A 27,166-nucleotide genomic window follows, 5' to 3' on the forward strand; every position below is an offset into this window, starting at 1 on the left:
AACCACTCCACAGATTTCATATTAGCAAACTATAGTTTTGGCAAGTATTTTAGGACATCTACTTTGTGCATGACACAAGTAATTTTTCCAACAATTGTTTCACTTTTGATTGACTATATCACAATTCCAGTGGGTCAGAAGTTTACATTCACTAAGTTAACTGTGCCTTTAAGCTGCTTGGAAAATTCCAGAAAATGATGTCGAGCCTTTAGGCAATTAGCCAATTAGCTTTTGATAGGCTAATTGGGGCAGTGGTGGCTCAGTGGTTGATGCTTAGGGTTACTGACCAGAAGGTTGGGGGTTCAAGCCCCAGCACCACCAAGATGCCGCTGTTGGGCCCTTGAGCAAGGCACTTAACTCCAGGTTGCTCCGGGGGGATTGTCCCTGTAATAAGTGCACTGTAAGTCGCTTTGGATAAAAACGTCTGCCAAATGCATAAATGTAATGTAATTGGCTAATTGTAGGTTTACCTGTGGAAGTATGTTAAGGCCTATCTTCAAACTCAGTGCCTCTTTGCTTGACATTACGGGAACATTTATATAAATCAGCAAAGACCTCCAGAACAAATTGTGGACCTCCAAAAGTCTGGTTCATCCTTGGGAGCAATTTCCAAATGCCTGAAGATACCATGGTCATCTGTACAAACTATAGTACACAAGCATAAACACCATGGGACAATGCAGCCATCATACTGCTCAGGAAGGTGACACATTCTGTCTCCTAGAAATGAACGTAGTTTTGTGCAAAAAGTGCAAATCAATCCCAGAACAACAGCAAAGGACCTTGTTAAGATGCTGGAGGAAACAGGTAGACAAGTACCTATATCTACAGTAAAATTAGTCCTATATCGACATAACCTAAAAAGCTGCTGAGCAAGGAAGAAGCCACTGCTCCGAAACCATTATTAAAAAAAACAGACTACAGTTTGCGAGTGCACATGTGGACAAATATCTTGGTGAAATGTCCTGAGAAAAAATGGTGAGGTTTGCAAGTTGAAGAACACCAATCCAATCATGAAGCATGGGGGTGACAGCATCATGTTGTGGGGGTGCTTTGCTGCAGGAGGGACTGGTGCACTTCACAAAATAGATGGCATCATGAGGAAGGAAAATTATGTGGACATATTGAAGCAACGTCTCAAGACTCAGCCAGGAAGTTAAAGCATGTTCGCAAACGGGTCTTCCAAATGAACAATGATCTCAAGCATACCTCCAAAGTTGTGGCAAAATTGAAAATTTGTGGGCAAAACTGAAAAAGCATGTGCGAGCAAGGAGGTCTGCAAACCTGACTCTATTACACCAGTTCTGTCTGGAGGAATGGGTCAAAATTCCAGCAACTAATTGTGAGAAGACTACCCAAAACATTTGACCCAAGTTAAACAATTTAAAGGCAATACTTCCAAATACTAACAAAGTGTATGGAAATGTCTAACTGTGCACTGGGTATGTGATGAAAGAAATAAAAGCAGAAAAAAATTATTCTCTCTACTATTATTCTGACATTTCACATTCTTAAAATAAATGAATGATCCTAACTGAGCTAAGACAGGGAATGTTTTCTACGATTAAATATCAGGAATTGTGAAAAACTGAGTTAAAATGTATTTGGCTAAGGTGCATGTACATTTCTGACTTTGAATGTACAATCTATGTACTGTGGAAATAGTTGAAAATTCTGTCACCCTCATGACAAATGTGTAGTACTGTCATTCTTATGTGAAACAATAAAGTAGATCTTATGGTGCATTCACGTCATGTTGGAATTACCATAATTACAAGATTCCGACTTGTAAAAAGCATTTGTCACATAGTGGAACTCATAATTACAAGTTGAGTTCAATTAAGTAAACTCAGAATTTAATGAAAGTTCCGACTTGACAGCATGTAAGAAGAATCAATATGGCAGCGGCCTCAACTGAAAAAGGTAGTAAACAAAATTTCTATTTGATATGCCATTTTATTATGCCTTTGATGCCTGGAGCATTTTGTTTTATGTGGTGGTTCTTAAATTTGCAAGAACATTTATAGGGAAATTGATTAATTAATAAAGAGAAAAACATTTTGATGTTATCAACAACAAAGCCATTTTGGCATAAGTGTTGCCATAGAAATAGGTCTGAGGACGTGAATAGCTCAAAGTAGAATCTACGAATCTCGTAATTACAGTAATTCTGACATGACGTGAACGCAACATTAGGTAGGATATCTGAGCTTCTGTTGCCCATAGCTACAGAGCTACTTCTCTGATTGGTGGATCTCTCTTCAGGATTGTGGGCAGTGTAGTACTTTGCTGGGAATTTGGTGATCAAACTGACACAGACTTGTGGCTTGTACAAAAGCATATATACCATCGCTTATAGTTTGTGTAATATCATTAAGGTCAATTTCATTATGGAGGTTATGTATGGAAATGTACCTTTCGGTACATGACTTTTGAGCTTATTATGTTTAAACGGGAGCTGTTTTAAACATATGTAGAGACTCTCATGAACTGTTTCCTTTTTCATATGTACACTTTAGATGGAGATGACTATCTGACTGTTGCCCAGTCACTAAAACGAGAGTTCGACAGCCCAGAAATCTCTGACCTCAAGTTCCTGGTTGATGGGAAGTGTATCCATGTACATAAAGCACTTCTTAAAATCAGGTAACTTTACAACAAGCTGTCAATTAGCAAGTTACGAGCAAAATATTTAAAAATTGTGAAACGTCAACAATTTGTGATGTTTATATCATCTTGTGTTGGCATCAGGCTTATTAACCCGAGCAGGCTTCATCATATAGTTTTTTTTTTCCACTCAGGTGCATAAACATCACCTCAAAATAGTTTGTGAACAGTCAACAGAAGCTTTGCGTTTCACCCTCCGGTATCATTCCCATGATGCACTAAACCCAGAAACATGAACGTCTATAGACACATTGCTGACTGCGTGTAGACACATTGTTACATAAGAATGATTTATATGATTCTTTCGTATCTGTACAGTCATGTTCATAGTTTGAAGTTCATGTTTATTTTTCATTCCAGCTGTTCATTGGAACAAACTGACTTTGAGGTCACTGGTATATGTACAGACAGGACACTGAGGTGGAAGTTGTAAATAGAATACATATAGTGCAAATTAGACAATTTATAGACAGACATTGCAAACTAAAGAAGTGTGTACATGATATTCCGTACATTGGAGTTTAAAAGGCTGGAGTAAATGTCTGATTTAAACCTGGAAATAAATATTTAAACATTTGAAATATTTAAAATTCTGCACTTAAGTAATATTATGTAAAATATTATATATACGTAAAATAAATAACAGTATTTACAATTCTTCGATATTTCTAGTTTACTTGTCAACTGTTAACAAATATGTGAATCTTACCATGTTAAAGGTACCCAAAGTCATATTTCCTTGCTTGCATTGAAGCACCCAAAATGCACTTTGAAACATTCCAAAATAACATGAAAAATGCAAGCTATAAAGCTCAACAGTTTGACGGGAAAAGCTGTTTCTGGGTCTGGCACAGGTTATCTCTCTCTTTTGAGATGGTACGAAAGCTAACACAGGGGTCACCTGTGTTATTTAAGTCACACAATGTTTTTTGTACATGTAAGGTTGGGCAAAGTAAGTAAAAGTGTACATTGTGGTATTTTTTATTTTTTTTGGTTTGTAGCCATATTAAATATACACAATTCGATTTATCACAACATAAACATTTTTATAGACAAGTGATTCAAAAAGTACTGAATAAAATGTCTTTAGTCATGTAAATTACTATAAAAAATTTAAATTAATAAACACTTAGAAAAAAAAGTGTACTGCATTTCAAGCCTTTTTTCACGAGTGGGTTTCTGCTTTGTGTTGTAGGTGCGAGCATTTCCGAGCATTGCTGAATGAGACTGATGAAGAGACCATTGAGATTCATCAGTTCTCTTATCTGGTGTATCGTGCTTTTCTGGAGTACCTGTATACAGATACCATCAACCTCCCACCTGAGGATGCTATTGGTGAACCTTCCTGCTTATAGTGACTGCTAGACAAAGACTCTGGTGTTGTTATGTTTGTGCTAAGAGCAAAAACATTTTTTTTCTTTATCCCATTTTCTCCCCAATTTGGAATGCCCAATTCCCACTACTTAGTAGGTCCTCATGGTGGCGCGGTTACTCACCTCAATCTGGGTGGCGGAAGATAAGTCTCCGTTGCCTCCTCTCTTAGACAGTCAATCCACGCATCTTATCACGTAGCTCGTTGTGCATGACACTGCAGAGACTCCTAGCAAGTGGAGGCTCATGCTACTCTCCGCGATCTACACACCACTTCCCACGCTCCCTATTGAGAGCGAGAACCACTAATTGCGGCCACAAGGAGGTTACCCCATGCGACTACCCTCCCTAGCAACTGGGCCAATTTGTTTGCTTAGGAGACCTTGCTGTAGTCACTCAGCACACCCTGGATTCGAATTCAATACTCTCTGAGCTACCCGGCCCCCTGTTTCTGTGTTTTCTTATAAAGTTCATATTTACATTTACATTTATGCATTTGGCAGATGCTTTTATCCAAAGCGACTTACAGTGCACTTATTACAGGGACAATTCCCCTGGAGCAATCTGGATTTAAGTGCCTTGCTCAAGGACACACTGGCGGTGGTTGTGGGGATCGAACCAGCGACCTTCTGATTAACAGTCCACTACACCACCACCACTTCAGTTCACCCAAAATTGTATAATAATTTTCTCTTCTTTTATTCACCCTTATGCTATTCCAAATGTGTATGACTATCTTTCTTCTGCTGAACTCAAATGAGGATTTTTAGAAGAATTCCTCTGCTCTTTTGGTCCATACAATGCAAGTGAATGGGTGCCAAAATTTTGAAGCTCCAAAAATCACATAAATCAGCATAAAAGTAATCCATATGATTCCAGTGGTTAAATCAATACCTTCAGAAGTGATATATTGGCGTGAGAAACAGGTTGATATTTAAGTCCTTTTTTTACTATAAACTCTCCTCCCTGCTCAGTCAATCTCCACTAACTTTCACTTTCATATTCTTCTGTTTTTGGTTATTCACATACTTCATGCACATCACCCCCTACTGGCCAGGTAATATTAAAATATTTATCTGTTTCTCACCCACACCTATCATATCACTTAATTTAAAACACTGGAGTCATACAGATGACTTTTATGCTATCTTTATTCGCTTTTTAGAGCGTCAGAATTTTGGCATCCATTCACTTACATTGTATGGACCAACAGAGCTGAAATATCTTTCTAAAACTCTTAATTTGTGTTTTGCAGAAGAAAGAAAGTCAAACACATCTGGGATGGCATGAGGGTGAATAAATGAGAGAATTTTCATATTTAAGTGAACTTTCCCTCTTAAAACAATAAGCATGCCCAATAGGCTGGTTACAACAAATTATTAGTGCATGAATAAATAATCTATCTTAAGTTCGTCAAAGTCTGAAAATGAATGGGAGAAATTGGCACGCCGAATGTGGCGGATGTAGAAAAAGGAAGTCTGCTTTACAGGTAAAAGAGCCAATCACCTTTTAGATACAGACATCACTATCAGTCAGCTCAAGAGAGTGCATGTGCATTAGCTGGAGCAACCTGAAAAATAGTGTTTTTAAGCGGGATCTAAGCAAAAAAAAAAAGCACAATTTATGATATTGTTGTCAGATTTAGCTGCTGATTTGACACATTTTATTTGATCATAATCTTGACCAACCATTTTGGAGTTTTCGGTCTTTCCCCAATCAAGTAGATAAGAGAGCAGTACTTTGATTCAAGTTATAGAAATCAATTCTAGGGTGGCACCTGTTTGCCAAAATCTTTGATGTTGGCCAGTGAATGTTTTTGATTCTGTGATTTTATTATTATGATTTTGTATTGTTATTATATTTAAATTTTCTGTTTTAAAGGTCTGCTGGATTTGGCCACATACTACCGTGAGAGCCGTCTGAAAAGACTGTGTCAAGAGACCATTAAAAGAGGCATCACAGAGGAGAACGCTATAACACTGCTCTCAGCTGCTGTGAAGTATGAAGCACGGGTGAGTGCACAAACTCATTCACTCCTCATTGGAACAAATACACAGTTAAACATCGGCTCTGTTCCCAATCCTAGTGAGATGCCTACTGTCTGTATAGGCAGTTACCCTTCAAGGAAATGGGGCTTCCACATGATTCACATCAGAGTGTCAACATACTGCTCAATGCTAGCATAAAGTGCTGATTGAACTTTGAGCAGTACGGAAGTGCAACGCTGATGCTTCACTCCATAGAGCTCAATGTATTCAGAGACACTGATGCAAGTCTTGTGGAAACCCCTACAGTCGGCATACATTGGTGAGGTTAATTAATGGCAATAATATTTTTTGCCTTATGACAATGGGATTATTTAGCTGTTGTCCCTTATGTTCCATAAGGGCTGCTCTAAACACAAACAACACAAATATTTGGTAAAATAGCTCTCGTAAAGTGCACAATAGACTTGATTAATGTTAACAATTGTTTCCATCTGAGTGTTTGCAAATGTAGCTGTGCTAACATCGCGATATTCTAATAAGTGAAAATAAATGTAGTGCTCTCAAATGTTTGGTGAAATAGTTGGAATTTTAATTAGATGGAACTATTTTTAATTGATACTTTTTAGTAATTATATATAATGAGTGTTTGATTGACTCCACCCATTATGGATGAATCTTTCTCACTGAGCTTATCTCAATACTTTCTGGGAAAAGCACACCTATGATGCCTGTAAATGCTTTATAGGTAGGCAGCTCACTCATTTTGGAACCAAGCCGTAAACACTCAACATAAATGCATTAATTTATCATTCTTTAGGTCTTTAGTGTTGGTTCTCTTTCTCATTGAATCAGTCCACCCACTCTTCATGTGCAGGATCTGGAAGAGTTCTGTTTCAAGTTTTGCGTTAACCACCTGACGGCCGTCACACAGACGCAGGCCTTCGCCGACATGGACCATGACCTGCTGAAGAACTTCATCAGTAAAGCCAGCCTTTATGGGGCCTTCAAAAACTAACAGAGAGAGAGAGAGAGAGAGAGAGAGAGAGAGAGAGAGAGAGAGAGAGACAGCACTGAGGTCCAGGCTTGAGAGTTTTTCTATACTGGCTCTGCTATATCCAGGCATGTTACCTCAGATACCTCGGTTTTGGAGAGAGATAAGACAAATTCCTGTGGTTCAAGTGTGAAGATTATGGGAAGCCACTGGTTGTCCTGGGTCCCGGTGCCTTTAAATGACATGCCCCCATGTGAAGCCCTCTTTAAATGGAAGAATTCAAGATGAGTGCAGGAAATCACTCCAGATACAAAGGGACCTGAAAATTTTTATGAAAGAGCTAAAGATAAATATTAAACTTCACCGCAGAGGTGCTGTATGTTCAAGAGATTCATCTCTGCTTAAGCAAAAGGGAAGAACCATCTTATGTAGGAGATAGCCGATGGAGAAAGAGTCATGTTAAAGTACAGAATTATTAATTTTTTGGGGGGTTTAGTTGACATTCATACACTTTATATTTCTTGTCTTTTGAGTATGATGGATTGGAAAGTTACATTCAGCCAGACAAACAGGTTGTCCATTCATCCTCATTTGTGAAGCTTGTAGTCTTCTGAGGTTTCATAGGATGTTTTAGGATATCATTTATTAATTTCTATTTTTTTCTGGCATTAGAAGAACATTTGAGCAGTAATACAACATATTAGAGCAGTATAGCATGATTTTTAACTGTACATAATGGCGCCAATTTAATTTAATTTACAAATCCATGTTATTTACTTTTTTACTGACGATAATATTACATTTGACATTATCATACTCTTTTGTGTAACAGTATTATTTTGAATGTCAGAAAGGTCAATATAAGTGCTTCTGTCTGTAATATTTGAACAAGAACTAACATGAGTGTCTGCAGTGCCATTGAAGTTGGGAAATGGTGCGGTCTGGTGGTGACATTCATGTGCCCATATTCTCTTATTCGTTTTCTATACGTTGACAGAGAAGGGGTGAATTTTTACAAAGCCTATCAAAAATATGTCCAGGAAGATATATTTTAGCCCAAAATCAAGATAAAACATAATTACATTTTGCATAAAGAAAATTAAGCTTAATTTTTGAACACTTTTTTTTTTTTTTTGCATTGTGACATTATTCTCATGTCAATTAAGCATACACCACCACAATTCCCATTACCATATTGCCAAAAAAAAAAAAAAAAAAAATTCTCATTGCCGTAATATGAGAAAACATTCTCGTTATCATACTGCAAGTAATCATTCTCATTTTCATAATTAAAAAAAGAAATTATCTTAACTACGGTGCAAAAAACCATAGTCCTTACCGTATTGCAAAAAAAAATATTTTTATTAATGTAATGTGAAAAAAGTGTAATTCTCTTCACCGTGATGTAAAACAAAATCTCATTCTTATTACCATATGAAAAAAAAATTATCATTACTGTATTGCAGAAAATCTCATTCTGATAAAAATCTCACTCATTACCGTAATGTAAAAATACAATAACATTTTCATTACTGTAATGGAAAACAAACACATTCTCTCCTCACCATGATTTGTAAAAATTGCCTTCATTACCATAATGCAGGAAAACTCATTCTCAATAGCATATTGAAAAAAATCTCACTCATTACCGTAATGTGAATAAAATGAAATTTGCATTACTGTAATGAGAAAAAAAGCCATATTAAATTGTAAAATATTAATGCTGCCCTGCAAAGGCAAAACACAGTAACTATACATCACACACACACACACACACACACACACATATATATATGCTGTATATATGTACATATATTATAACTACACCCTTTATAATCCACATTAGGCAGCACAGTCAAAAAACTTTGAAGCTACTTTGCTTAATTGTCATGAAAATGTCATAATTCAAAAACATCTTTTTGGTCACAAAAACAGACTTAATTTTGATGCAAAATATGTCTTAATTTTTTCAGTTTGAATTTGGGTTGAAATATGACATATTTGCATGAGATTTACCCTAAAAGGTTTATTTTACCTACAGGAATCATTTTTGATTTTTTTCTTATTCATGACTGCATCAGCCAACCAACCTAACCTTGAAATGGCGCACAAAGCAAAAAAAAATTAATTTAATGTTTTCACTAAGTTTAACAAGCACAACATGTATTGAGAGAGATGATTTACTTGAATGAATGCATGAAAGTCTTTGTGGTTTTGATGATCATTTATAAAGTCTGTTCTCATTCGTTTACACACAGTTAAGGGGTCTCTGTTCTGTTACAGATATTTCTACATGATTCCCTTCATTTTTATCCCCATAAATTAGGCCAGGACTGCTAACCCTGCCCGATATGGCATTGGGAATAGTTATATAAAACTTAGAAGTCTCAGTTCTAAGATAGCCTAGTTTTTCCTTATAAACAAAATGTCATAAAGCACTTTGAAAATGAAATGTCCTAGTTGTATTACATGACTGTCCTCTAAAATGTTAAACTTTATAATACATTTATACGCATATTGCCCTTGTTCTGTGTGTGTCTCTGGTGTAAATTTTATCTTGAGCGATTACTTTGGGACTAACAAATTTGGGATGCAAAATCTTGTCTTCACAGAGAAATTTGTTTTGGACAACAGGGTTGCTGTTGCATACACATGACCCACACACTACATCACATACATAACTTTTTTTCCTTCTTTGTATTTATGTGGGTCTATTTTAAGCTGTTTAAGAGGAAGTCACTACTATCTCTGCACAATCTCTGATGAGTATTGTAACGCACATTTCTGAAGACCAACATTACATAAATACCCTTAGCCCTGTGCTCATACCTCAGCCCCCTGCATACTTTCAATGAAAGTGATTGTAAACAGGTTTAAATTTGAAATTGACTTGTAATAAGGATATGTCTACAATTGTGGTGGGTTTTGCAACTAGACATTTTCTCTCAAATACCTCCTCAATTATATATTTCCATTATTTACCATGAACATTAACTACATTTTTTCCTTTCTAATTTTACAAGGTCACGCTAAATAAATAAATAAATAAATGTAAGACTTTAAAAAGACATTATTTTACCATTGACGGACTTGCTCTTTTGTCTGTGGTGTTACACTTAAAGTTAATAGAAACCAGTAAAACCTATGAGAAATTTTGTAACTAAATATTTTAAAGATTAAAGTGTTACAAATAAAAATATAAAGTAGTAGTACTTATTTCCAAATTACCAAATGAAATTTTTGATTAAACATTTTAAAATGAAATAAAATGAGTTGTGTGCTGCCAAGAACACTCAACATTAAAAATAGTGACAACAAATTTATTATTTTTGTTAATATTTTATCAATAAAATATTCAAATGAGTTGATGAATAAAATAATTACAAATAAATAATAAATTAATTAATAGTGAATTAATATTTCACAAATCAATGAATTAACAGTTAATCAAAATTAATAATTAATTTAATGTTAAGTTATGAGTTTCATACTGCCATAAGAACATTTACCTTAAAATAAGTTTAAAAAATCTATATATATAAACATTATTTTTGTTAATATTTTTATCAATACAAATTATTCATAACAAAGATAAATAATAATTGAGAATATTTATTTAAACGAATTGGAAAAATAATTATAGATAATACATTAATTAGATAATTTTTATTTATCTACCAATTACCAGTTCATCAAAATAATGTATTTATATATATATATATATATATATATATATATATATATATATATATATATATATATATATATATATATATATATATATATATATATATACACATCTTTAGGTGTTATATGTATAAAACGTCGCTAGATGGCAGTATTTCGTATGCAAACACAGGAATGGGCACAACACACAATGCAATCCAGTGTTTCCTGCAGCCTGTTGAAAAAACAGTGACTCAGTATTCAGCAGAACTTGCCTGTTCCTCCCGACTGAGACAATGAAATTAGTAGAAACTAAACTGTCAAGTTCCTGTTTGCGAGACCTTCCTAAGAAACATACATGCCTCAACATCTCCAAGACTGTCTGCAAACTTGTTTTTACTTTTCAGCTATTGAAACTCAATATTTTACTATTGTTCTTCACTTTCGTTTTCTGACATTCAGGCATCGTAAACTAATTAAACTATAGATCAGCTTACATTAGCTGACTGTTATAACTGAAATAATTAAAGGTTATCATTTCACTTAGTGAGAGGTGACCACAAATAGAGAAGTGACATGTAGATATAATGTGGCTCAAACACTTAGGACATATTTACAATTAAACCAATATATATTAGAATTATGATAATAGAAAATGCCAGTGTTGCTGTGTGAGATCAATGTTTTGATAGTGCCACTTTACAATGTTCTGGGAAATCAACCTACCAAGGGCTCACTGATAGCTGTCTCTGCATATTAAACAGGGATAGAAAACAAATTACACTTCACCTTTAACTACACCAAAATTGAATCAGTTCTAGTTTCATTACCTGGTTTCATTTTACCTTAAGTTATCCTTCCGTATTATTTAGTTTCATTGTGAAATCCAACAGTGAAACACACTGCAAGTCATTTATTGCGAATAGCCCTGTCCGGACAAGATAGAAAGAGACCCTGAATGTGCAATAGCAAGCCATGAGTTGGAAGCGACCGTGATCTGACATGCTTGGTATGAGCCTTTTCTTGGTCTTACAGTCCTCTAGTAAAGTTCTGCCTTTTGATTGATGCGCTGAATACCAGAAATCATATTAATAGATTTTATACAGTAGTAGAAGACATTAAGCTCTCTGAATACATATTGGATAGATAGATAGATAGATAGATAGATAGATAGATAGATAGATAGATAGATAGATAGATTACACAAGCACTATGATGCAACTCTTGATGACACTGAATCTTTCAGTTTATTGCCACACATTCTCTAAATATGACAACGAAAATTTCCTCTTTTGAAATTGTGAACCACAACATCAAAAACCAGAAATGTATTAAAGGCATTTAAGACATTGCCGTGAGCACTGGGAAGTGTTTTTGCAATAATTCTGGTGAGTCATTTATTTGGAAAGACCTGTTGATAGACATTTCAGGCTTTGTCTTGTAAACCCATATTCTTTGAAACTCAACTTCAGACTGCCATGGGTAAAGTATTCGGTCATTTAACACTCTATAGGTTACTTAAAGGAATAGAACACCCAAAAATCATAAACTCGCATTTGTGCTGTTCCAAACCCTTATGACTTTCTCTCTTCTGTGGAACAGGACCGAAAAGGGCATGAAAGCACTATAAAAACATCACACAAGTGCTCCATATGACTTTTGCACTATATTCCAAGTCTTCTGAAGCCATACGATAGCTTTGTGTGAGGAAAAGGCTGAAATTTAAAGGGATAGTTCACCCAGAAAATGATCATTCTCTCATCATTTACTCACCCTCACGCTGTCTCAGACTCGTATGACTTTCTTTCTTCTGCGTAAACACAAATTAAGATTTTTTTGAAAGGATATATGATGTTTTTGTCTATATGATGGGCCCCATTGACTTGCAATGTATAGATAAAAATCTTACATCCTTAAAAGGTTTTAGCTTAACATACAGAAACTTGCATGTTCCTTTCACAAAGCTATTGCATGGATTCAAAGGGGGTTTTTGAAAGAATTTCATTTGTGAGTGTACTGTTTCTTTAAGGGCTTTATAAGTACAACTTAGCGGTTATGCAAATATTACACCCTTCTGTTTGATTCACAACAAAGTGAAACGGTATCTGTTAACCTTTGGCATACTCTCAACGTTTCATATTTGCACAAAGCAAACCATCGGTTATGTGTCTGCATCCTGCAGGCAGACTTTGTACTGAATAAAGAGAAGTAGCCATCTTTAATATGCCCACTTGCACAATGTAATTATAGCCACTCAGCTATCAGTCAGCTATCATAGATCTATGATATTGATTTCCCTCTCCATTATGTGCCGACCATAGGATGTAAGACTAAATATTTAATGCATTTCAGCCAAGTCAGCTATCAACAAACCAGGTTATTAACATTGAGCTGTTTACTGATAAAATATTCTGACCAGAGGAAGCAGGAAAAGCATATATAGTTGATTTTCCCACAAATTGTGGTCTACAACGTGCATCATATATGCAATTTGTCTAACATAGTGTTCGAATACAGCACTCATTGTGGGTGTAGATTTCAGCTCAGAGTTTCCGCTCAGAAAATGTTATTCCCAGCGTTGCAGGGAAAGATACAGTTTGATGGACAAATGTGGAAAAAATTATTAAATTAACTATGAATCGTCCATCAAAGTATTTTATGCAATGCAACCTCTGGTATTGTGCTATCTTTCTTTAAATCTCATCATCTACCGCAATGACATTCCTCCATTTTTAAGTGAGACCTAAGTGTCCAAATATCTTTTAGGGACACTGTTCAGTACCCAAAAATCACTATGCAGTTTGTCTTGGAAAGTACAGAGCAGTAGCCTATTGCATACAATACCAACGAGAGGTATTAATAAACAGAAAGAAGAATATCTTCAATATCTTGGTTGCTCCCAAGTTGACCATGTCTCGCAGTTTCACAGTTTCCTGCTATTGAAATAGGATGCTTTGCGTTCCTGAGGCATGTGTTTCATCTAGTGGCAGTGCTCATACAAGGCTCTTGTTTTTAAGTGTACAGTGGAATGGTTTTGTAGAATGTCTTGCGTGCAGCAGACAATACCACAGTCTGTTTTTCAGCAAAAAATGTCTCCCTGACCTTGATGGTGTTTGTTTAAAAGGAGTCCATGGGGAATACAGAACAATGGTCATAAAACCTCTTACATGTTTCACGGTGTCGCCACAGACTTGAAAACAAAACTTATTTATGTTTTCATGTTAGTTCTGAAGGTTTGAGTATTGTCACCACTCACATCCCTCACATTTTTTGTTTAGATGGTTACATGAAATACATGTACAGTCAGATGGGCATTATCGCAAAATAAACCCAGACAGAGTGATCTTTATCATCCCGATGGGGTTTATTTAGCAATAGATTCCAGTAAACTGTACGATATTTCACTTATAACATTGCTACTTACAGGGCTGGACTGGGAAGAGAAATCGGCTGAACCAGAAGTTGGTGAGAGGTGGGGGGTGTTTGCTGTCCTTTTCTGCATATCGCAGCGCCGTTTTGTGGTCCGTTCTCATTTTAGCTTATCGCGGCACATTCGGTCCGTTTTGCGGCCAACCCACCGCCTCTTCCGATGGCAAATCCGATTAACAGTCCAGCCTTGGCTACTTACATTGCTGGGCAAGCTATTAAAAATGGAGCTAGCGAAGCTAGCAACTACTTGACAGAAAAATTAGTTAAGCTAAGCTGAAAGCTAGAGAAAGTAGCAAGCTATACAACAGGCTACACGCCAAAAGTAATTTGTAAAGTAACTTTTTTTACCCAGATCTATGGAGCATCCTGTCATAGACAAAGCATCTAAAAGACTGGTACAAAAGTATAGTGCAACAAAGTATGGAATAGTAAGTATACAGTATGGTACAATATAAAAATCTTATGTGCCATGGGGGGAAAAAAAGTAATTTATGTAAAAATGAGACTGTACCGCAAACAGCCCAGTTTTTGTAAAACCCTGAAAATTTTCATCTTTGTGCATCGTCATCATGTGCAGCTACTGTTGACTGTGCTAAAAGAGTATTACAAAGCAGTTGTAGTGTGCATGCTTCGAGTATGTCTTTATGGGCTTGCAGTCAAACGACTATACTTTGCAAGGCTAAGCGCTCAACAGTGCATGGGACAAAATGGCACTCGGAAAAAATAAAGTATACACTAGGCTTTAGGGTTAAGGGTTTGTTCATATCAAATTTGAGCAATAGTACTTTTGATGTCTGCCTTGGCGAACACCACTTAAAAGTAACACAAAGCTCCTCTACTTGATATTGTTTCAAAGATCACTATACTATACACTATATTCTTGTTAAGGCTGTGCTAATTTTCCATTGTTATCAAAGGTTTGCTGCAGGTTCACCGCTACCGGTGAAGAGCTGAAAACTTCCGGTGAATCAGAAGCTTAGTTGCATGTGAAAATAATGAGTGGTAAATTTGTGTCTAGTTTGCCAGAACTCAGGATTTTTGTAAGGTCACTTTCTCACATTTTTTATCTTGTGGCATAAACAAGCTCATGACATGTTAATTATCTTATCAAAGAACATTTCCTCCCAATATTTCATAATAGATATTATGTCAAGTGCAATGTGTCACAGGGGTGTGGAATTTAATCCAGAGTGCTTTGAGGGATCTAAACAGAAATCAGAATTTCTTTTATTCGCCAGTACTTGTGAGGTACAGAAACTTTTGAAAAAAGTTTTGCTGAGGTAGCTGATTACACTTCCTCTAGTCTGCTTTCAGTGTACAAATATTTTGGAAAGGCCCACCATCTGCAGTTTCTTTATTGCTATCTATTCCTGTAGGAAATAAAGGTTACAAGTTAGATCTCCTTAATAGACAACAATGAGATTAGAAAGATGGCAAATAAAGACGTAGATCTCAAAAAATTCTCAAACTGCTCAGATTTGACAAGACACCAAAGTCTGCAATTAGAATTAAATGATTTAAATATGAACTTTCTCATCAAATTATTACAAGTCCTGGGTTATATTATGCACATTCATTTCATTCAGTAGCTCTATACACTTATCAGTAGACAGCTGGGACAAATGTACACTTGTAAGAAAAAAGTGCAACCTCTTAGCAATAAAACATTCCTCTGGCGTACTATAAAAGGAAACAATAAAAAAATTACATCAGTCAAAAGAGATGATAAATAGGACAACTTGGACCTGGCTCAGTGCAAAAAATAAGTTCTGGCTGTCTGGTCTTTCTCTCAAAGATGGTGGCGGGACCTATCCAGGAGGTAGGAGGGGCTGTGGTAAGTCAATACACTAGTCATGATAACACTTCAGCTGTAAAACCCTCCACAGCATGGTTGCCTCCCACTCGCCTCTTCAATGCACAGAGTACAGAATGCCCCTGAGGCTGTCGCTGACAGAGATACCAAGACAGAGTGGTGAGAAAGGGGGTGGGCCAGGAAATAGACCCTCAGTCAAAGCAGCAGGCTTGACTCGCTCATTTATACTGTCACACACTCAGGGAGCAGGACTGAGACTGGTCCTCAACGTAACCCCAATGAGCTTCATGTGAACTACATGTGCTCTGCAATTACTGGACCATCTGTGGAACTGAGATCAAAGACAGGACTAATTGTAAGGATACTTCAAGTCAATCCAGGAAACAACAACTTTTTGTAAATGCTTTGATAAGTAAGTTGGAAAATAAGTTTGTTTTTCTTCAGTGGGATAAAATGCAAGTGGATGCCAACAGGATTCTAACAGGATTCTAACAATCTTCAGCTGTTTGTGGATGTGTCCATATGGTATTACTCAAGTCAAACCAGAGGGAAGGACATTGTGACTTGAAATTCTGGAGTTAGTAGAACTTCTAACCTTGGGGCAAGAATCCTGTGGGGTGGCCGGGGAAAAGGGCAAGAGGAAGGGGGAGGAGGAGAAGTGCTTGGGGTCTGGCTCCAGTCTCTGGAGAGAAATGCCTTCAACATGAGCTAACCCCACCACAGAATCTAGCACGCTTTGTTGAGGAATGCCACAGAGAAGCGTTTGATCGCTTGCAGTTTTGAACTGCCAACAGAAGAAGCGCATTAAAGAGATATATGTTCCCTTGAAGGCAAGAGTGTCTTGTGGTTTGAAGCTATCCCGTCTGTTGCCCATGCTTTGTCTGCCCCTGTTGAATCTTGAATTGAGGGAAATCCTCTTATTGTGTAGCCTTTGCCTGACTGCCACCCCATAGCGTCCCTTTGTTTCTCAGCGAGATGTACAACACTACGTCTCTGATGGACAGCTTAGCCCAGAAATGGGGCACCGGGGACAATAATTCTTCTCTGCAGTTGAGCAACATCACGCATTGCCCAAAGAATGACATCTTCAAGTATCCACTCTACAGTATAGTGTTCAGCATTGTCTTCATGGTTGGTCTTATCACCAATGTTGCAGCCATGTACATTTTTACTTGTTCGCTGAAACTGCGGAATGAGACCACAACGTATATGATGAACCTAGTGGTATCGGACTTGTTGTTTGTACTCACACTCCCCTTAAGGGTTTTTTACTTCATACAGCAGAACTGGCCATTTGGTAGCCTGCTCTGCCAGCTCTCTGTCTCACTCTTTTACACTAACATGTACGGGAGCATCCTGTTCCTCACGTGCATCAGCGTGGACCGCTTCCTCGCCATCGTATACCCCTTCCGTTCGAGGGGGCTTCGAACCAAACGGAATGCCAAGATTGTATGTGCTGCTGTTTGGGTTTTGGTGCTCTCCGGGAGTCTTCCAACGGGCTTCATGCTTAACAGCACTAATGTTCAGAACAACACCATATCTTGCTTTGAGAACTTCTCCTCAAAACAGTGGAAGAGCCATCTGTCCAAGGTGGTGATCTTCATCGAGACGGTGGGGTTCCTGTTACCCCTGCTCCTAAATGTGTTTTGCTCCGCTATGGTGCTCCAAACTTTGCGGAGGCCACAGAGTGGCGGACAGGGAGGGAAGCTCAACAAGACAAAGATCTTGCGGATGATCATCGTCCACCTCTCCATCTTCTGCTTTTGTTTCATCCCCTACAACGTCAACCTGGTCTTCTACTCGCTGGTGCGGACAAAGACCTTGAAGGGGTGCACAGTGGAGTCTGTGGTCCGGATGATCTATCCCATTGCACTGTGCATTGCTGTGTCCAACTGCTGTTTTGACCCCATTGTCTACTACTTTACCTCAGAAACCATACAAAACTCCATCAAGAGGAAGTCCCAGATGAGCCGTTCCTTTGATGCTAAGTTCTCTGAGGCCTTGCAGTCAGAGACGAGCTCCACTCTTCAGTTCAGCCTGAGGTCCATTAAGAAAAAGATGTTCCACAATGAGTCCAATGTATGAGAACTAGGAGATGGAAGTAGTATCGGACAAATGGATACTTGGCCCAAATCCTATCTTGTCCAATTCTCAAAGTAATTACATAAACTGGATATAAGGAAAGTACTATCCAAAAGGCACTCAATGGTGAGTGAAATGTGGCATAAAACTTGTGGAATATGCCCTAATTGGGTTTGTTAGTATCTCCCAGAGCATAAGTAAACTATGCCCTTTTAGAGGGATTTAGCTCCCACTTAAAGACAAACATCAAGCCCAGCACTAGACGGCGCACCTGTTCTCAATGGAATTATATATACAAACATTTGGATTTCTTACTGTGGAGTAAGATTCATGAAAATAGATCAACTGGAACTTGATTAAAGTAGACCAGAACTTCTAACCATAGGTGAATGTACTTACATTTCTAAAATGGTAAGTGAATGTGGAAATAACATACTATATTATAACCACTATTTAATTAAACCCACATTTAAAATAGATTTATGCCCTGTAAAGCATCTTTGCAATGCCCAGTGACAACACATTGACTGCCTGAAGTGTCATAGTATTAACAAGCTGAAAACTTTTGTTGGCACTTTATATCATACTGTATATTAACATTGCACTGACATAGATACTGTTGTCATAATGCACTGTTTAGTTTTCTGTTACAAATTTCACTTGAAAATAAAGTTTTGAAACCATAATTAGAGGTATTTATTTATTTATAATAGATCATTCTTCCTTCCTCTGTTATGTCCGTTCAAAGAGCATGCTTGCATGAAACAATACAGTCTTCAAAAGTGCAATCACAAGGAAAGATTTTTTGGTTGTTTTTTCCTTCTATCTATGTTATTCAGGCATACTATTAAACTCTTTATTTAAATATATGTTTAAACAATCTGTCATTGTAAACGTGAACTTTTAATGGCCACAATACAAAAGGTAATGCACTTTTTCTGGGGCATCTTGAGTGGCTGACATTGACAAATGGAAAATAACAACAACATTTCAGCCACTTTAACTATGAGCTGTGAAGCAAAGCTAAGCAAAACTATGAAGTTCTCCAAAGTTCTGTGTTTTCCTTCTATGAAAATGACATCTGCTACAGGCAAAACCAAGTTAAGGTTTGGGGTAAATGAGGTTGCGAAATATTTTCATAACTGTAATTTATGACATGACAGCACAGCTCATGATTTGGCAAGAAATGTTAACACATGTAGTCACGACAAAGATCCTCCCTTATAAACGTGCCTGTTAAAGGTGTAGATTTATCTGTAAACAAATACCAGACACAAAGAAAAATCCAAACTCCAAACTCTTCAACTCTTGACACAATTGATTGACAAATCTCAGTATGCACATCCGACAACAGTGTTCTGAAGATAGCTTAGCGTGTGAAAAAACAACAAAAATAGGAAAATGAAAAGGACGACCTAAAAAAAAACAAGTCTGATCAGAAGTGACTGACTTCACTTTTAGTCACTTTACAGCCCAACTCTCTGCATCAATACATGCAAACCTGTCAAATAGAAAGTATTTGGTTTTATCCTTGACTAAAATTGTACTTGAATGGTGATTGGAATTTATATACTTTTGAGTAGGTTGTCATGTATTATGAGGACATAACACGCATAAAATGATCAATAAAAACAAGTTATATTGATAATCCATTTGTCTCAAAGCTACTGTTAGCATTTTCATGAGAGTGTTTGCATCTAGATATATTTATTAACATATAATACATTTTTACTTCTCTTTTAGGTACTCTTTGTTCCTATATTCAACATGCTATGATTTGGGATGCATTAATTCTAATCGTGCATACTATTTAACAGTTAGTAAATTTCATTGCAGTGCAAGCCGACTATAAGGGTGCAGATAGTGCCTTCTGGTTAATAGCTCACACTCAAGGGTGTGGATGGGGTGATTCAGGCAAGTTTGAAAACGCCTTTTCATGTCGTCATCGGGCACACATGGGTAAATGCAAGTCTGAGCCTGGAGTTGGTTTACTCATCACTAATCTCTCAAGACTACATTCTCTACCCTGGATATCATTAGACAACTGCAAGTTTTTGAACTACAGCCGTTTATAATGCACTTTTTTATTCACAATACACACTCCGTGTATAACACTTTTTAAGACATTGTACATTTAGAACAAAATTATGAACCAAATGCAAAGATACAAATATGAAAGATTACAAGATTATCCATGACCAAATCAGAGTTGTTTCCAAATATCAAACTGAGATCCTGTTTTATTTTCACTTCCTCAATATCCTCTAGTGTTTTGTATGCATATGAGGGAATCTTACGAAACCTGTGGAGGTCACATTTCACCCTGCTACCACATGAAAAGAAAAAAAACATTTTGCAGAAGAAAAATTAAGCCTATTTTAGGTCTATTAAGACTTTTCCAGGTTTCCCAAACATGCTCCCTTTCTGTCAATTGTTGAAAAAAAAGATAATGCTTCCAAACTCAATCACAATGCTCAATCAAACACTTGTTGGGGAATTTAACCTACAAATTATAGAGAAAATCTGCAAATATTAGTAATTAACAAACAAACAAATAAATAAATACATTTGCAAAGAAAATATAAAAATTAAAAATAAAGATATTATAATTATTAATACTGTCAGACTGAATGTCAGATTAGAAAATGTATGTATGTCTATGAACAGTGTGATGAGGAGGAGGACGTGGCCTAGCAGTGATGGTGCATGGCCAGCACTGAATCAGCTGATCAGCGAGAGAGCAAAATAAAGGAGTGGCCAGAGACGCCGGTTCGAGAGAGAGAGAGAGAGAGATGGGTTTCGCCCGCCAGGGGCCGGAGGAGGAGGCGGAGGCGGAAACCGGCTGAACAGTAAACATAAACTTTATTGATATAAATGAACTTAAAACAACATAAAATATAAGGACACAGACACACATGCAACGTGGCCGCGTGCTTCTCCCTCTCTCGAACCGGCGTCTCCGGCCGCACCGTATCTCGCTCTCTCGCAGAACATCTGATTCAGCGCCGTGCTCCATCACAGCCCGGCCATGACCTCCTCCTCGTCACAAACACTTTTAAAACATTTTTAGGTACTAGTGCTGTTGATTTAACGAATGTTTTTTTTTGGTGCGATAATTTATATATAAAAAATAATGTGTTAAACAAATTACCGCAATTAATCAAGTCCCCAGACCATATTAAGTAACATTCCTACCTTCTGAGCAATTTACGCTTGAGGTACCACCTGGTTTCAGCAGGGGGCAGTAAGCAAAACTACAGCTGTATAGGAAATGCGCAGCTGTGCAAGAACAAAACAAACTCAGGCTTGTTGACACTAATGATAGCACAAGATGAGAATGCAGTCTTGCGTTCAAACAGCTGGACAGAGCACAGTTCTGAATGCAGGGATCTCGAGACATGTTTTTTTTAAATTTCAAACTGTTCAAACATAAAATGAATAGTTTAAAAAAAAATTACATTCTCTCATCATTTACTCACCCTCATGCCATTCCAAATGTGTATGACTTTCTTTCATCTGCCAAACTCAAATTAAGTTTATTATTATTATTATTATTTCTCTGCTCTTTTTGTCCATACACTCCAAGTGAACGGTGCCAAAATTTCTAAGCTCCATAAACCACAAAAGGCAGCATAAAAATAATCCATTAAGCTCCAGTGATTTAATCCATCTTCAGAAGCGATATAATAGGTGTGGGTGAGAAACAGATCAATAATTATGTCCTTTTTTTACTATAAATCCTCCTCCCTGCTCAGTCAATCTACACTTAACTTTCACATTCTTCTTCTTGTGTTTTTGGTGATTCACATTCTTCATGTATATCGCCCCCTACTGGGCAGGGAGAAGAATTTCGAGCAAAAAAGTTAGATTTAAAAAAACTTAAACATTGATCTGTTTCTCACCCACACCTATCATATCACTTCTGAAGTTATGAATTTAAACAGTGGAGTCGTATGAATTACTTTTATGCTGACTATATATGCTTTTTGGAGCATCAAAATTTCAGCTCCCATTCACTTGCATTATATGGACCTACAGAGCTGAAATATTCTTCTAAAAATCATAATTTGTGTTCTGCAAAAGGAAGAAACTCATACACATCTGGGATGGCATGAGGGTGAGTAAATGATGAGAGCCTAAAATGCTCTGTTTATGACAGGACACCACCAAAGTCCTTTAAAAGCATCTGACTGATGGATGTGTACATTGACGCATCCATAGAAATGCCCTTATAATAAATAAATAAATCTCAGATTGATGAATTTAATTGCAAAATGGATTGCTGTGGACAGTAGGCCAATGATAGGCTTACGTTCAATAATATGGAAATAAATATATTGCCTTATAAAGCCAATTTTTGCCTTATCAAGGCTTTGCTCGTTTGCCACAATAATGTAATGTTTTCAATTATTTGAATTTTTTTATATATATATATATATATATATATATATATATATATATATATATATATATATATATATATATATAGTATTTTTATAATTATTTAAATATAACTATTCATAATTATTTTGTCAATATACAGTATATTGAATTATTGTAATTTGATGTGGCTTTCTCTGCAAGTATTTAACAGGCTCACTTTTAATTGCTTCTATATTAAGCTTAGCTAGATACAGTAGCTGAAATAAAACAAATTCTGCATTACTGTAATGAGATTGATATTTCTGGCATTACACTAATTGGACTTAAGGGGAAAATAAGCTTAATTATCATGAAAATGATGTCACAATGCAAACAAAAATCGTATTTGTCCTAAAAATTGTCTTAATTTTCTAGGCACAATATGACCTAAATACGCATATTCTTGACAGGCTTTGTGAAAATCACTCAAATGTACGTAGATCTGCATGGATGTTTGCTGATTTCACATGATTTTGCTTATTTTTTACTTCTCAGCAGCTTGTCCTCCTCCTGAAGTTAAGGATGGAGCTGGTGTGGTTTTGATAAACACAGGATTAGGTCACCAAACTTCAAACAAGTGTGAAATGCCCTCCTTTTTTTTCCCGCAGCCCAGCCCTGCACAAACAGCATCCGAAACAAAGCACACCACCTCCAGACCCACTTCAAAACTTCAAAAACTTCACCACTCGCCTGTTTACTTTTTCTGCACCTTTGACTGCCTCATTTCCTGCTCATGAAGGAAGGGTGCATCAAGAGAACAGAAGACACTCTTAACTAGATTAAGACTAGAACAAATGTTTAGTCTAAGATCCTGTTCTGTTGAGTTTTTATAATAGTTAATAGAAGTGTTTGTCTTCGATTCAGAATAATAGTTTGGGAATAGAAGAGAACCCCAAAATGAAAATTAAGTTACCCTCTGCTTTGCATGTTGTGGACCCAGAACCCAAGACAGCAGAGGAGTACGATAATGCAACAAAACAAAGAGGCTAGTGTGTATACATGTGAGTGACCTCCTGACCTTTTGACATGTGAGTGCCGCATTACAAGAAGAGTTGTGAAGAAAAGCAACTGAAAAAATGCATGGCTGTCCTTACTGTTCCCAAGCGCTGTTGTTTATATTTCCCTCTGTCCTTTAAATGGGAGATTTGTGTGTTTATTGACATGCACTTATGATGAAACCGAACAGCTGAACAAGCAAAGCAGGAACCGGCTGAAGGCATTGATAGAAGGCCCAAGGCTGCCAGCTTAGGTTTCCCTGTCACCCCTGACCCATTTCAGCAGCACATGTGACAGGAACTCTCCAATCTGACTAAGGTATGCTAACCAAGGAAAGCATTGAAAAGCATTTGTTTTTTCCTGTCAGGCTGTCGACCGTGTTGCAGCATTGTAGTGTTTGTTTAAAATTGTTACATGGACACTCTAGCATTCAGTACACTTACACTGATTCATTTCTCACTCATCACTTATCTAAATTGACCTTCAGTGCATTCAGGCTATTAATTTTATTGGTATGTGTACGCAGGGCCATTGTGGCGCCCTAGGCAAGATCCCTATTGGCACCCCCATCGGGAGGCCCCCAACCTCCTCTTTGCACCAAATAGCACCCCTCCCTACAGGTGGTGCCCTAGGCGGCCGCCTAGTTCGCCAATGCCTAGAAACGGCCCTGTGTGTATGTCCTCCAGTTGCGGCCAGTGCTTTTCAAAAGTGGGGGAGCACAGACTATTGTTATTGGTGTCTGCAAAGTTGCTCAAAGTACTACTCAAATAGTGAAATATTCTAATAGAAATAATGAAAATATGTTTAACTTACAAAAATCACGAGTTTTGTCCATTTTTGCCAAAGGTTTGCCGGAGGTTCAACACAAACGGTGAAGAGCTACAAACTTCTGGCAAACATTTGCAACAAATCACAAGCTCATTTGCATGTGAAAATAACAAGTTTGTGGCTAGTTTAGATTTTTTTGTAAGGGTGTTTAGAAAACCAAAATACCAAAAAAAACAACTGCGTCATGTTCTATCCGTCTAGTTTTTTTTTTAGTGCAAGTGTGAAACGCTTGATTCTGCGAGCCAGTGGCACCTGAAACACACGAGGGAGAATGGCGAGCATTTCTAGCGCCATTATATAGGCCTACTGTCAAACTGTTTTGCTTTTTTTTCAAAATAGTAGGCAGCATAAAAGTATATACTACAGTATGAGTAAACTAGTATTCCATTATTTAAAATTTTTTAATTTATTCAGCCACAATCACTTTCTTGACTCATTATGTCATCAGGCAAATTTAAGGCATTTTAAAGAAAAGTAAATAATAACTTATTATTTAAGAGATTATAACTTGAATCACATGCAATGTAATTAGGTAATTTAATGTGACAACAGTGTTTGAAATATTTATCAAGACTTATTACATGGCTCTCTGGAATAATCAAATCTGATTGGTCAATAGTGCCATCTAGCAGTCTGATATTTCTCAGTAACAACTGCACATTCACATATCAGACCACTCATTCGGGTATTGTGAGACATCTTTCCTGCTTCTCAGACCACTGTGCAATCTCTACTTGTAAGCTAATAAAATCATTTTAACTAAGATCTATGTTTTATGTCCATTCATTTATTTATTTGGCAAGTTGTCTTGTAATAAGTTAATTTTTGCAATGAATAGTTAATTCAAAAACAAACAAAAATCTCATTCCTCACTCAGCCTTCATGTCATTCAAACCCTGTATGACTTTTTTTTTTCTGTGGTAGACAAATGGAGGTGTCCATTTGACTCTCATGACCTCAAACCTGTGTTGATGCACCATGTTTGAATGTACACAAGCGCAAATGAGATTTGAGAGTTTTGTCAGGGAACACGATTTTCAGCGAATAGCAGTTTAAGTTTCACACAAAAGTAATGCATGACTTTACATCAGTTGGAATATATCTCACAAGACATATGGACCACTTTAATGGTGCTTTTATGATGCTTTTTTGTCATGATGAATCGGTCACCTATCTTTATCTGGGATTGGCGATTGGCTGATTAAAGCCTAGATTAAAGGCTGATCCTTTGTTAATTGCAGTACGCACAAAATCACACACTGCTTCCCAAATGAATGAGATTGGGCTAAACAGTTGAAGCATGACACTGCAGCCACTGGAGCGTACAATAGTTATTGCCAATTCTAAGCATTCATGACATGCTGTAATTCAGATGAATATGCCAGTTTGTTTTAGAAAATATTACATGTGTATGAATGGTAAAGTGCTCATTTTCAAGAGTCATTATGGTAGTGATTCAGACTCACTGCATAGTTAGAGACTGAGAGAACAACTGCCATCGGATGTGAGATTTACATATCTGAGTATATTTAATGTAACACGAGTAGCGACGATCATACAGTGTTGCTATAGAGACAGTTTGAGTGATTATGCACACTCTCAGTTTCACTCCAACATGTGCACTCTTCAAATGCTCTCAATCTCTCATCAGTCATTCATCCCAGAGCTTTGGGAGATCTCTGATTTATATCAGACATACGTGTTTGTAGCAATGCCACTAATATCAGCAATACCAGTTTAACCTTCAATAACAGCACCGCTTCTTCAAACAGTTGCTTAATAATTAGTGATTTGTGTTACATTAAATGCCAAAGGCAGTAAACAAATCAAAGATATTAATGGGTTTGAACTTGTAGTTGTTATACAGTTTCTATTTGAATGTGCCCCTGCTGTGTGTGATGGTCTCATGGGGTTTACTATTTGTCAGTATCGGATTGGTATTGGCCAATCACAATGTTAAAATATCTGCCTCAAATGTCCTGATGGGTGCACCACAAATTTTTGGGCCTAGAGTCCCAGTCTCCATTCACTTTCATTTTATGGAAAAATGCCACAAAGTAAAGTAAATCTCACAGGTTTTTAGGTCATTTTTTTAGGTGAACTATTCCTTAAAACAAGTGAAATATCTGCCAAGATAAAACGATGAAACAAAATACACTTGTGTTACACCCTGTCTACACTGGACGTGAGAAAAGTCGCGTTGCCTGTTCGTCTTGACGTGAGTATTCTAAAGCGTTTCGTAAACCTACAAGTTGCGATACAATGAACGCATCCGTTGTTGACAGCATCATTGATTATAATGCGGGCGATCTGCTTTTGTTGCATCATGCTGTTGCATTTTTGGGTGGACTATTCATATAACTTGTCGAAATACACTTCTATTCATGTTGCATTCTTAATACCTTATGACAGTTTTCTTATCAAGTGAATTCATCATATTTAAAGGATGTTTTGACATTTTTACTGCAAAATGAAACCAAGACCAACAGATTAAAATTCTAATGTAGCTGTAGAAAATTTAAAAGGACCTTTATATATATATATATATTCATATCCTCTTACGATTTGTAACTTTTTACCTGAATACTGAAAGCAACAATATACTTTACAAGACATATAAGCAGGACAATATTGCAATGCCAAATATTTCAGGAATTTAAAATGGCAAATGTTTTTGCACTTGAGTCTAAACACGCATAACTAAAGCGTCTTCTTCATGTCAAAGAGACTTTAGAGAGGTGTAAATCTGTGTATGTGTGGAGAGGGTGTGTTGTTGTTGGTCCGGGTCATGATGTTCAAAACTCTATCTGAACTGCATCAGGGGCCTCGCACGTAAACCAAACTGACTGCGCAGAGTACGGCCTTATCTTATCAGCCTAACAGCTCTCACCCTGAGGCCAGGATTGAGAATAG

The 27,166-nt window shown here is 36.9% G+C and overlaps 2 protein-coding genes across 4 annotated transcripts in view; both read left to right on the forward strand.

Annotated features, from left to right (window-relative positions):
- The window catches only part of rcbtb2 (regulator of chromosome condensation (RCC1) and BTB (POZ) domain containing protein 2), a 33,234-nt gene extending 23,238 nt beyond the window's left edge, over positions 1-9,996 (forward strand). Inside the window, exons 9-12 of one of the 3 annotated variants that reach the window (XM_052109614.1) lie at positions 2,520-2,646; positions 3,863-4,002; positions 5,920-6,050; positions 6,901-9,992. In XM_052109614.1, coding sequence (XP_051965574.1) covers positions 2,520-2,646; positions 3,863-4,002; positions 5,920-6,050; positions 6,901-7,041 — 539 coding nt within the window. In that variant the 3' untranslated portion in view covers positions 7,042-9,992. Of the gene's footprint in view, positions 1-2,519; positions 2,647-3,862; positions 4,003-5,919; positions 6,051-6,878 lie in introns of all 3 variants that reach the window. The other 2 variants (XM_052109615.1, XM_052109613.1) reach the window with 2 other exon arrangements.
- A 5,838-nt stretch (positions 9,997-15,834) lies between these two features.
- lpar6a (lysophosphatidic acid receptor 6a) lies at positions 15,835-18,687 on the forward strand. The gene has a single exon (XM_052109622.1). It carries the CDS (start codon positions 16,901-16,903, stop codon positions 18,008-18,010), a length of 1,110 nt encoding a protein of 369 aa, XP_051965582.1. The 5' UTR covers positions 15,835-16,900; the 3' UTR covers positions 18,011-18,687.
- The last annotated feature ends 8,479 nt before the right edge of the window (positions 18,688-27,166 follow it).

Source organism: Xyrauchen texanus, chromosome 38 (assembly GCF_025860055.1).
Source record: "Xyrauchen texanus isolate HMW12.3.18 chromosome 38, RBS_HiC_50CHRs, whole genome shotgun sequence".
Taxonomy (NCBI): Eukaryota; Metazoa; Chordata; class Actinopteri; order Cypriniformes; family Catostomidae; genus Xyrauchen; species Xyrauchen texanus.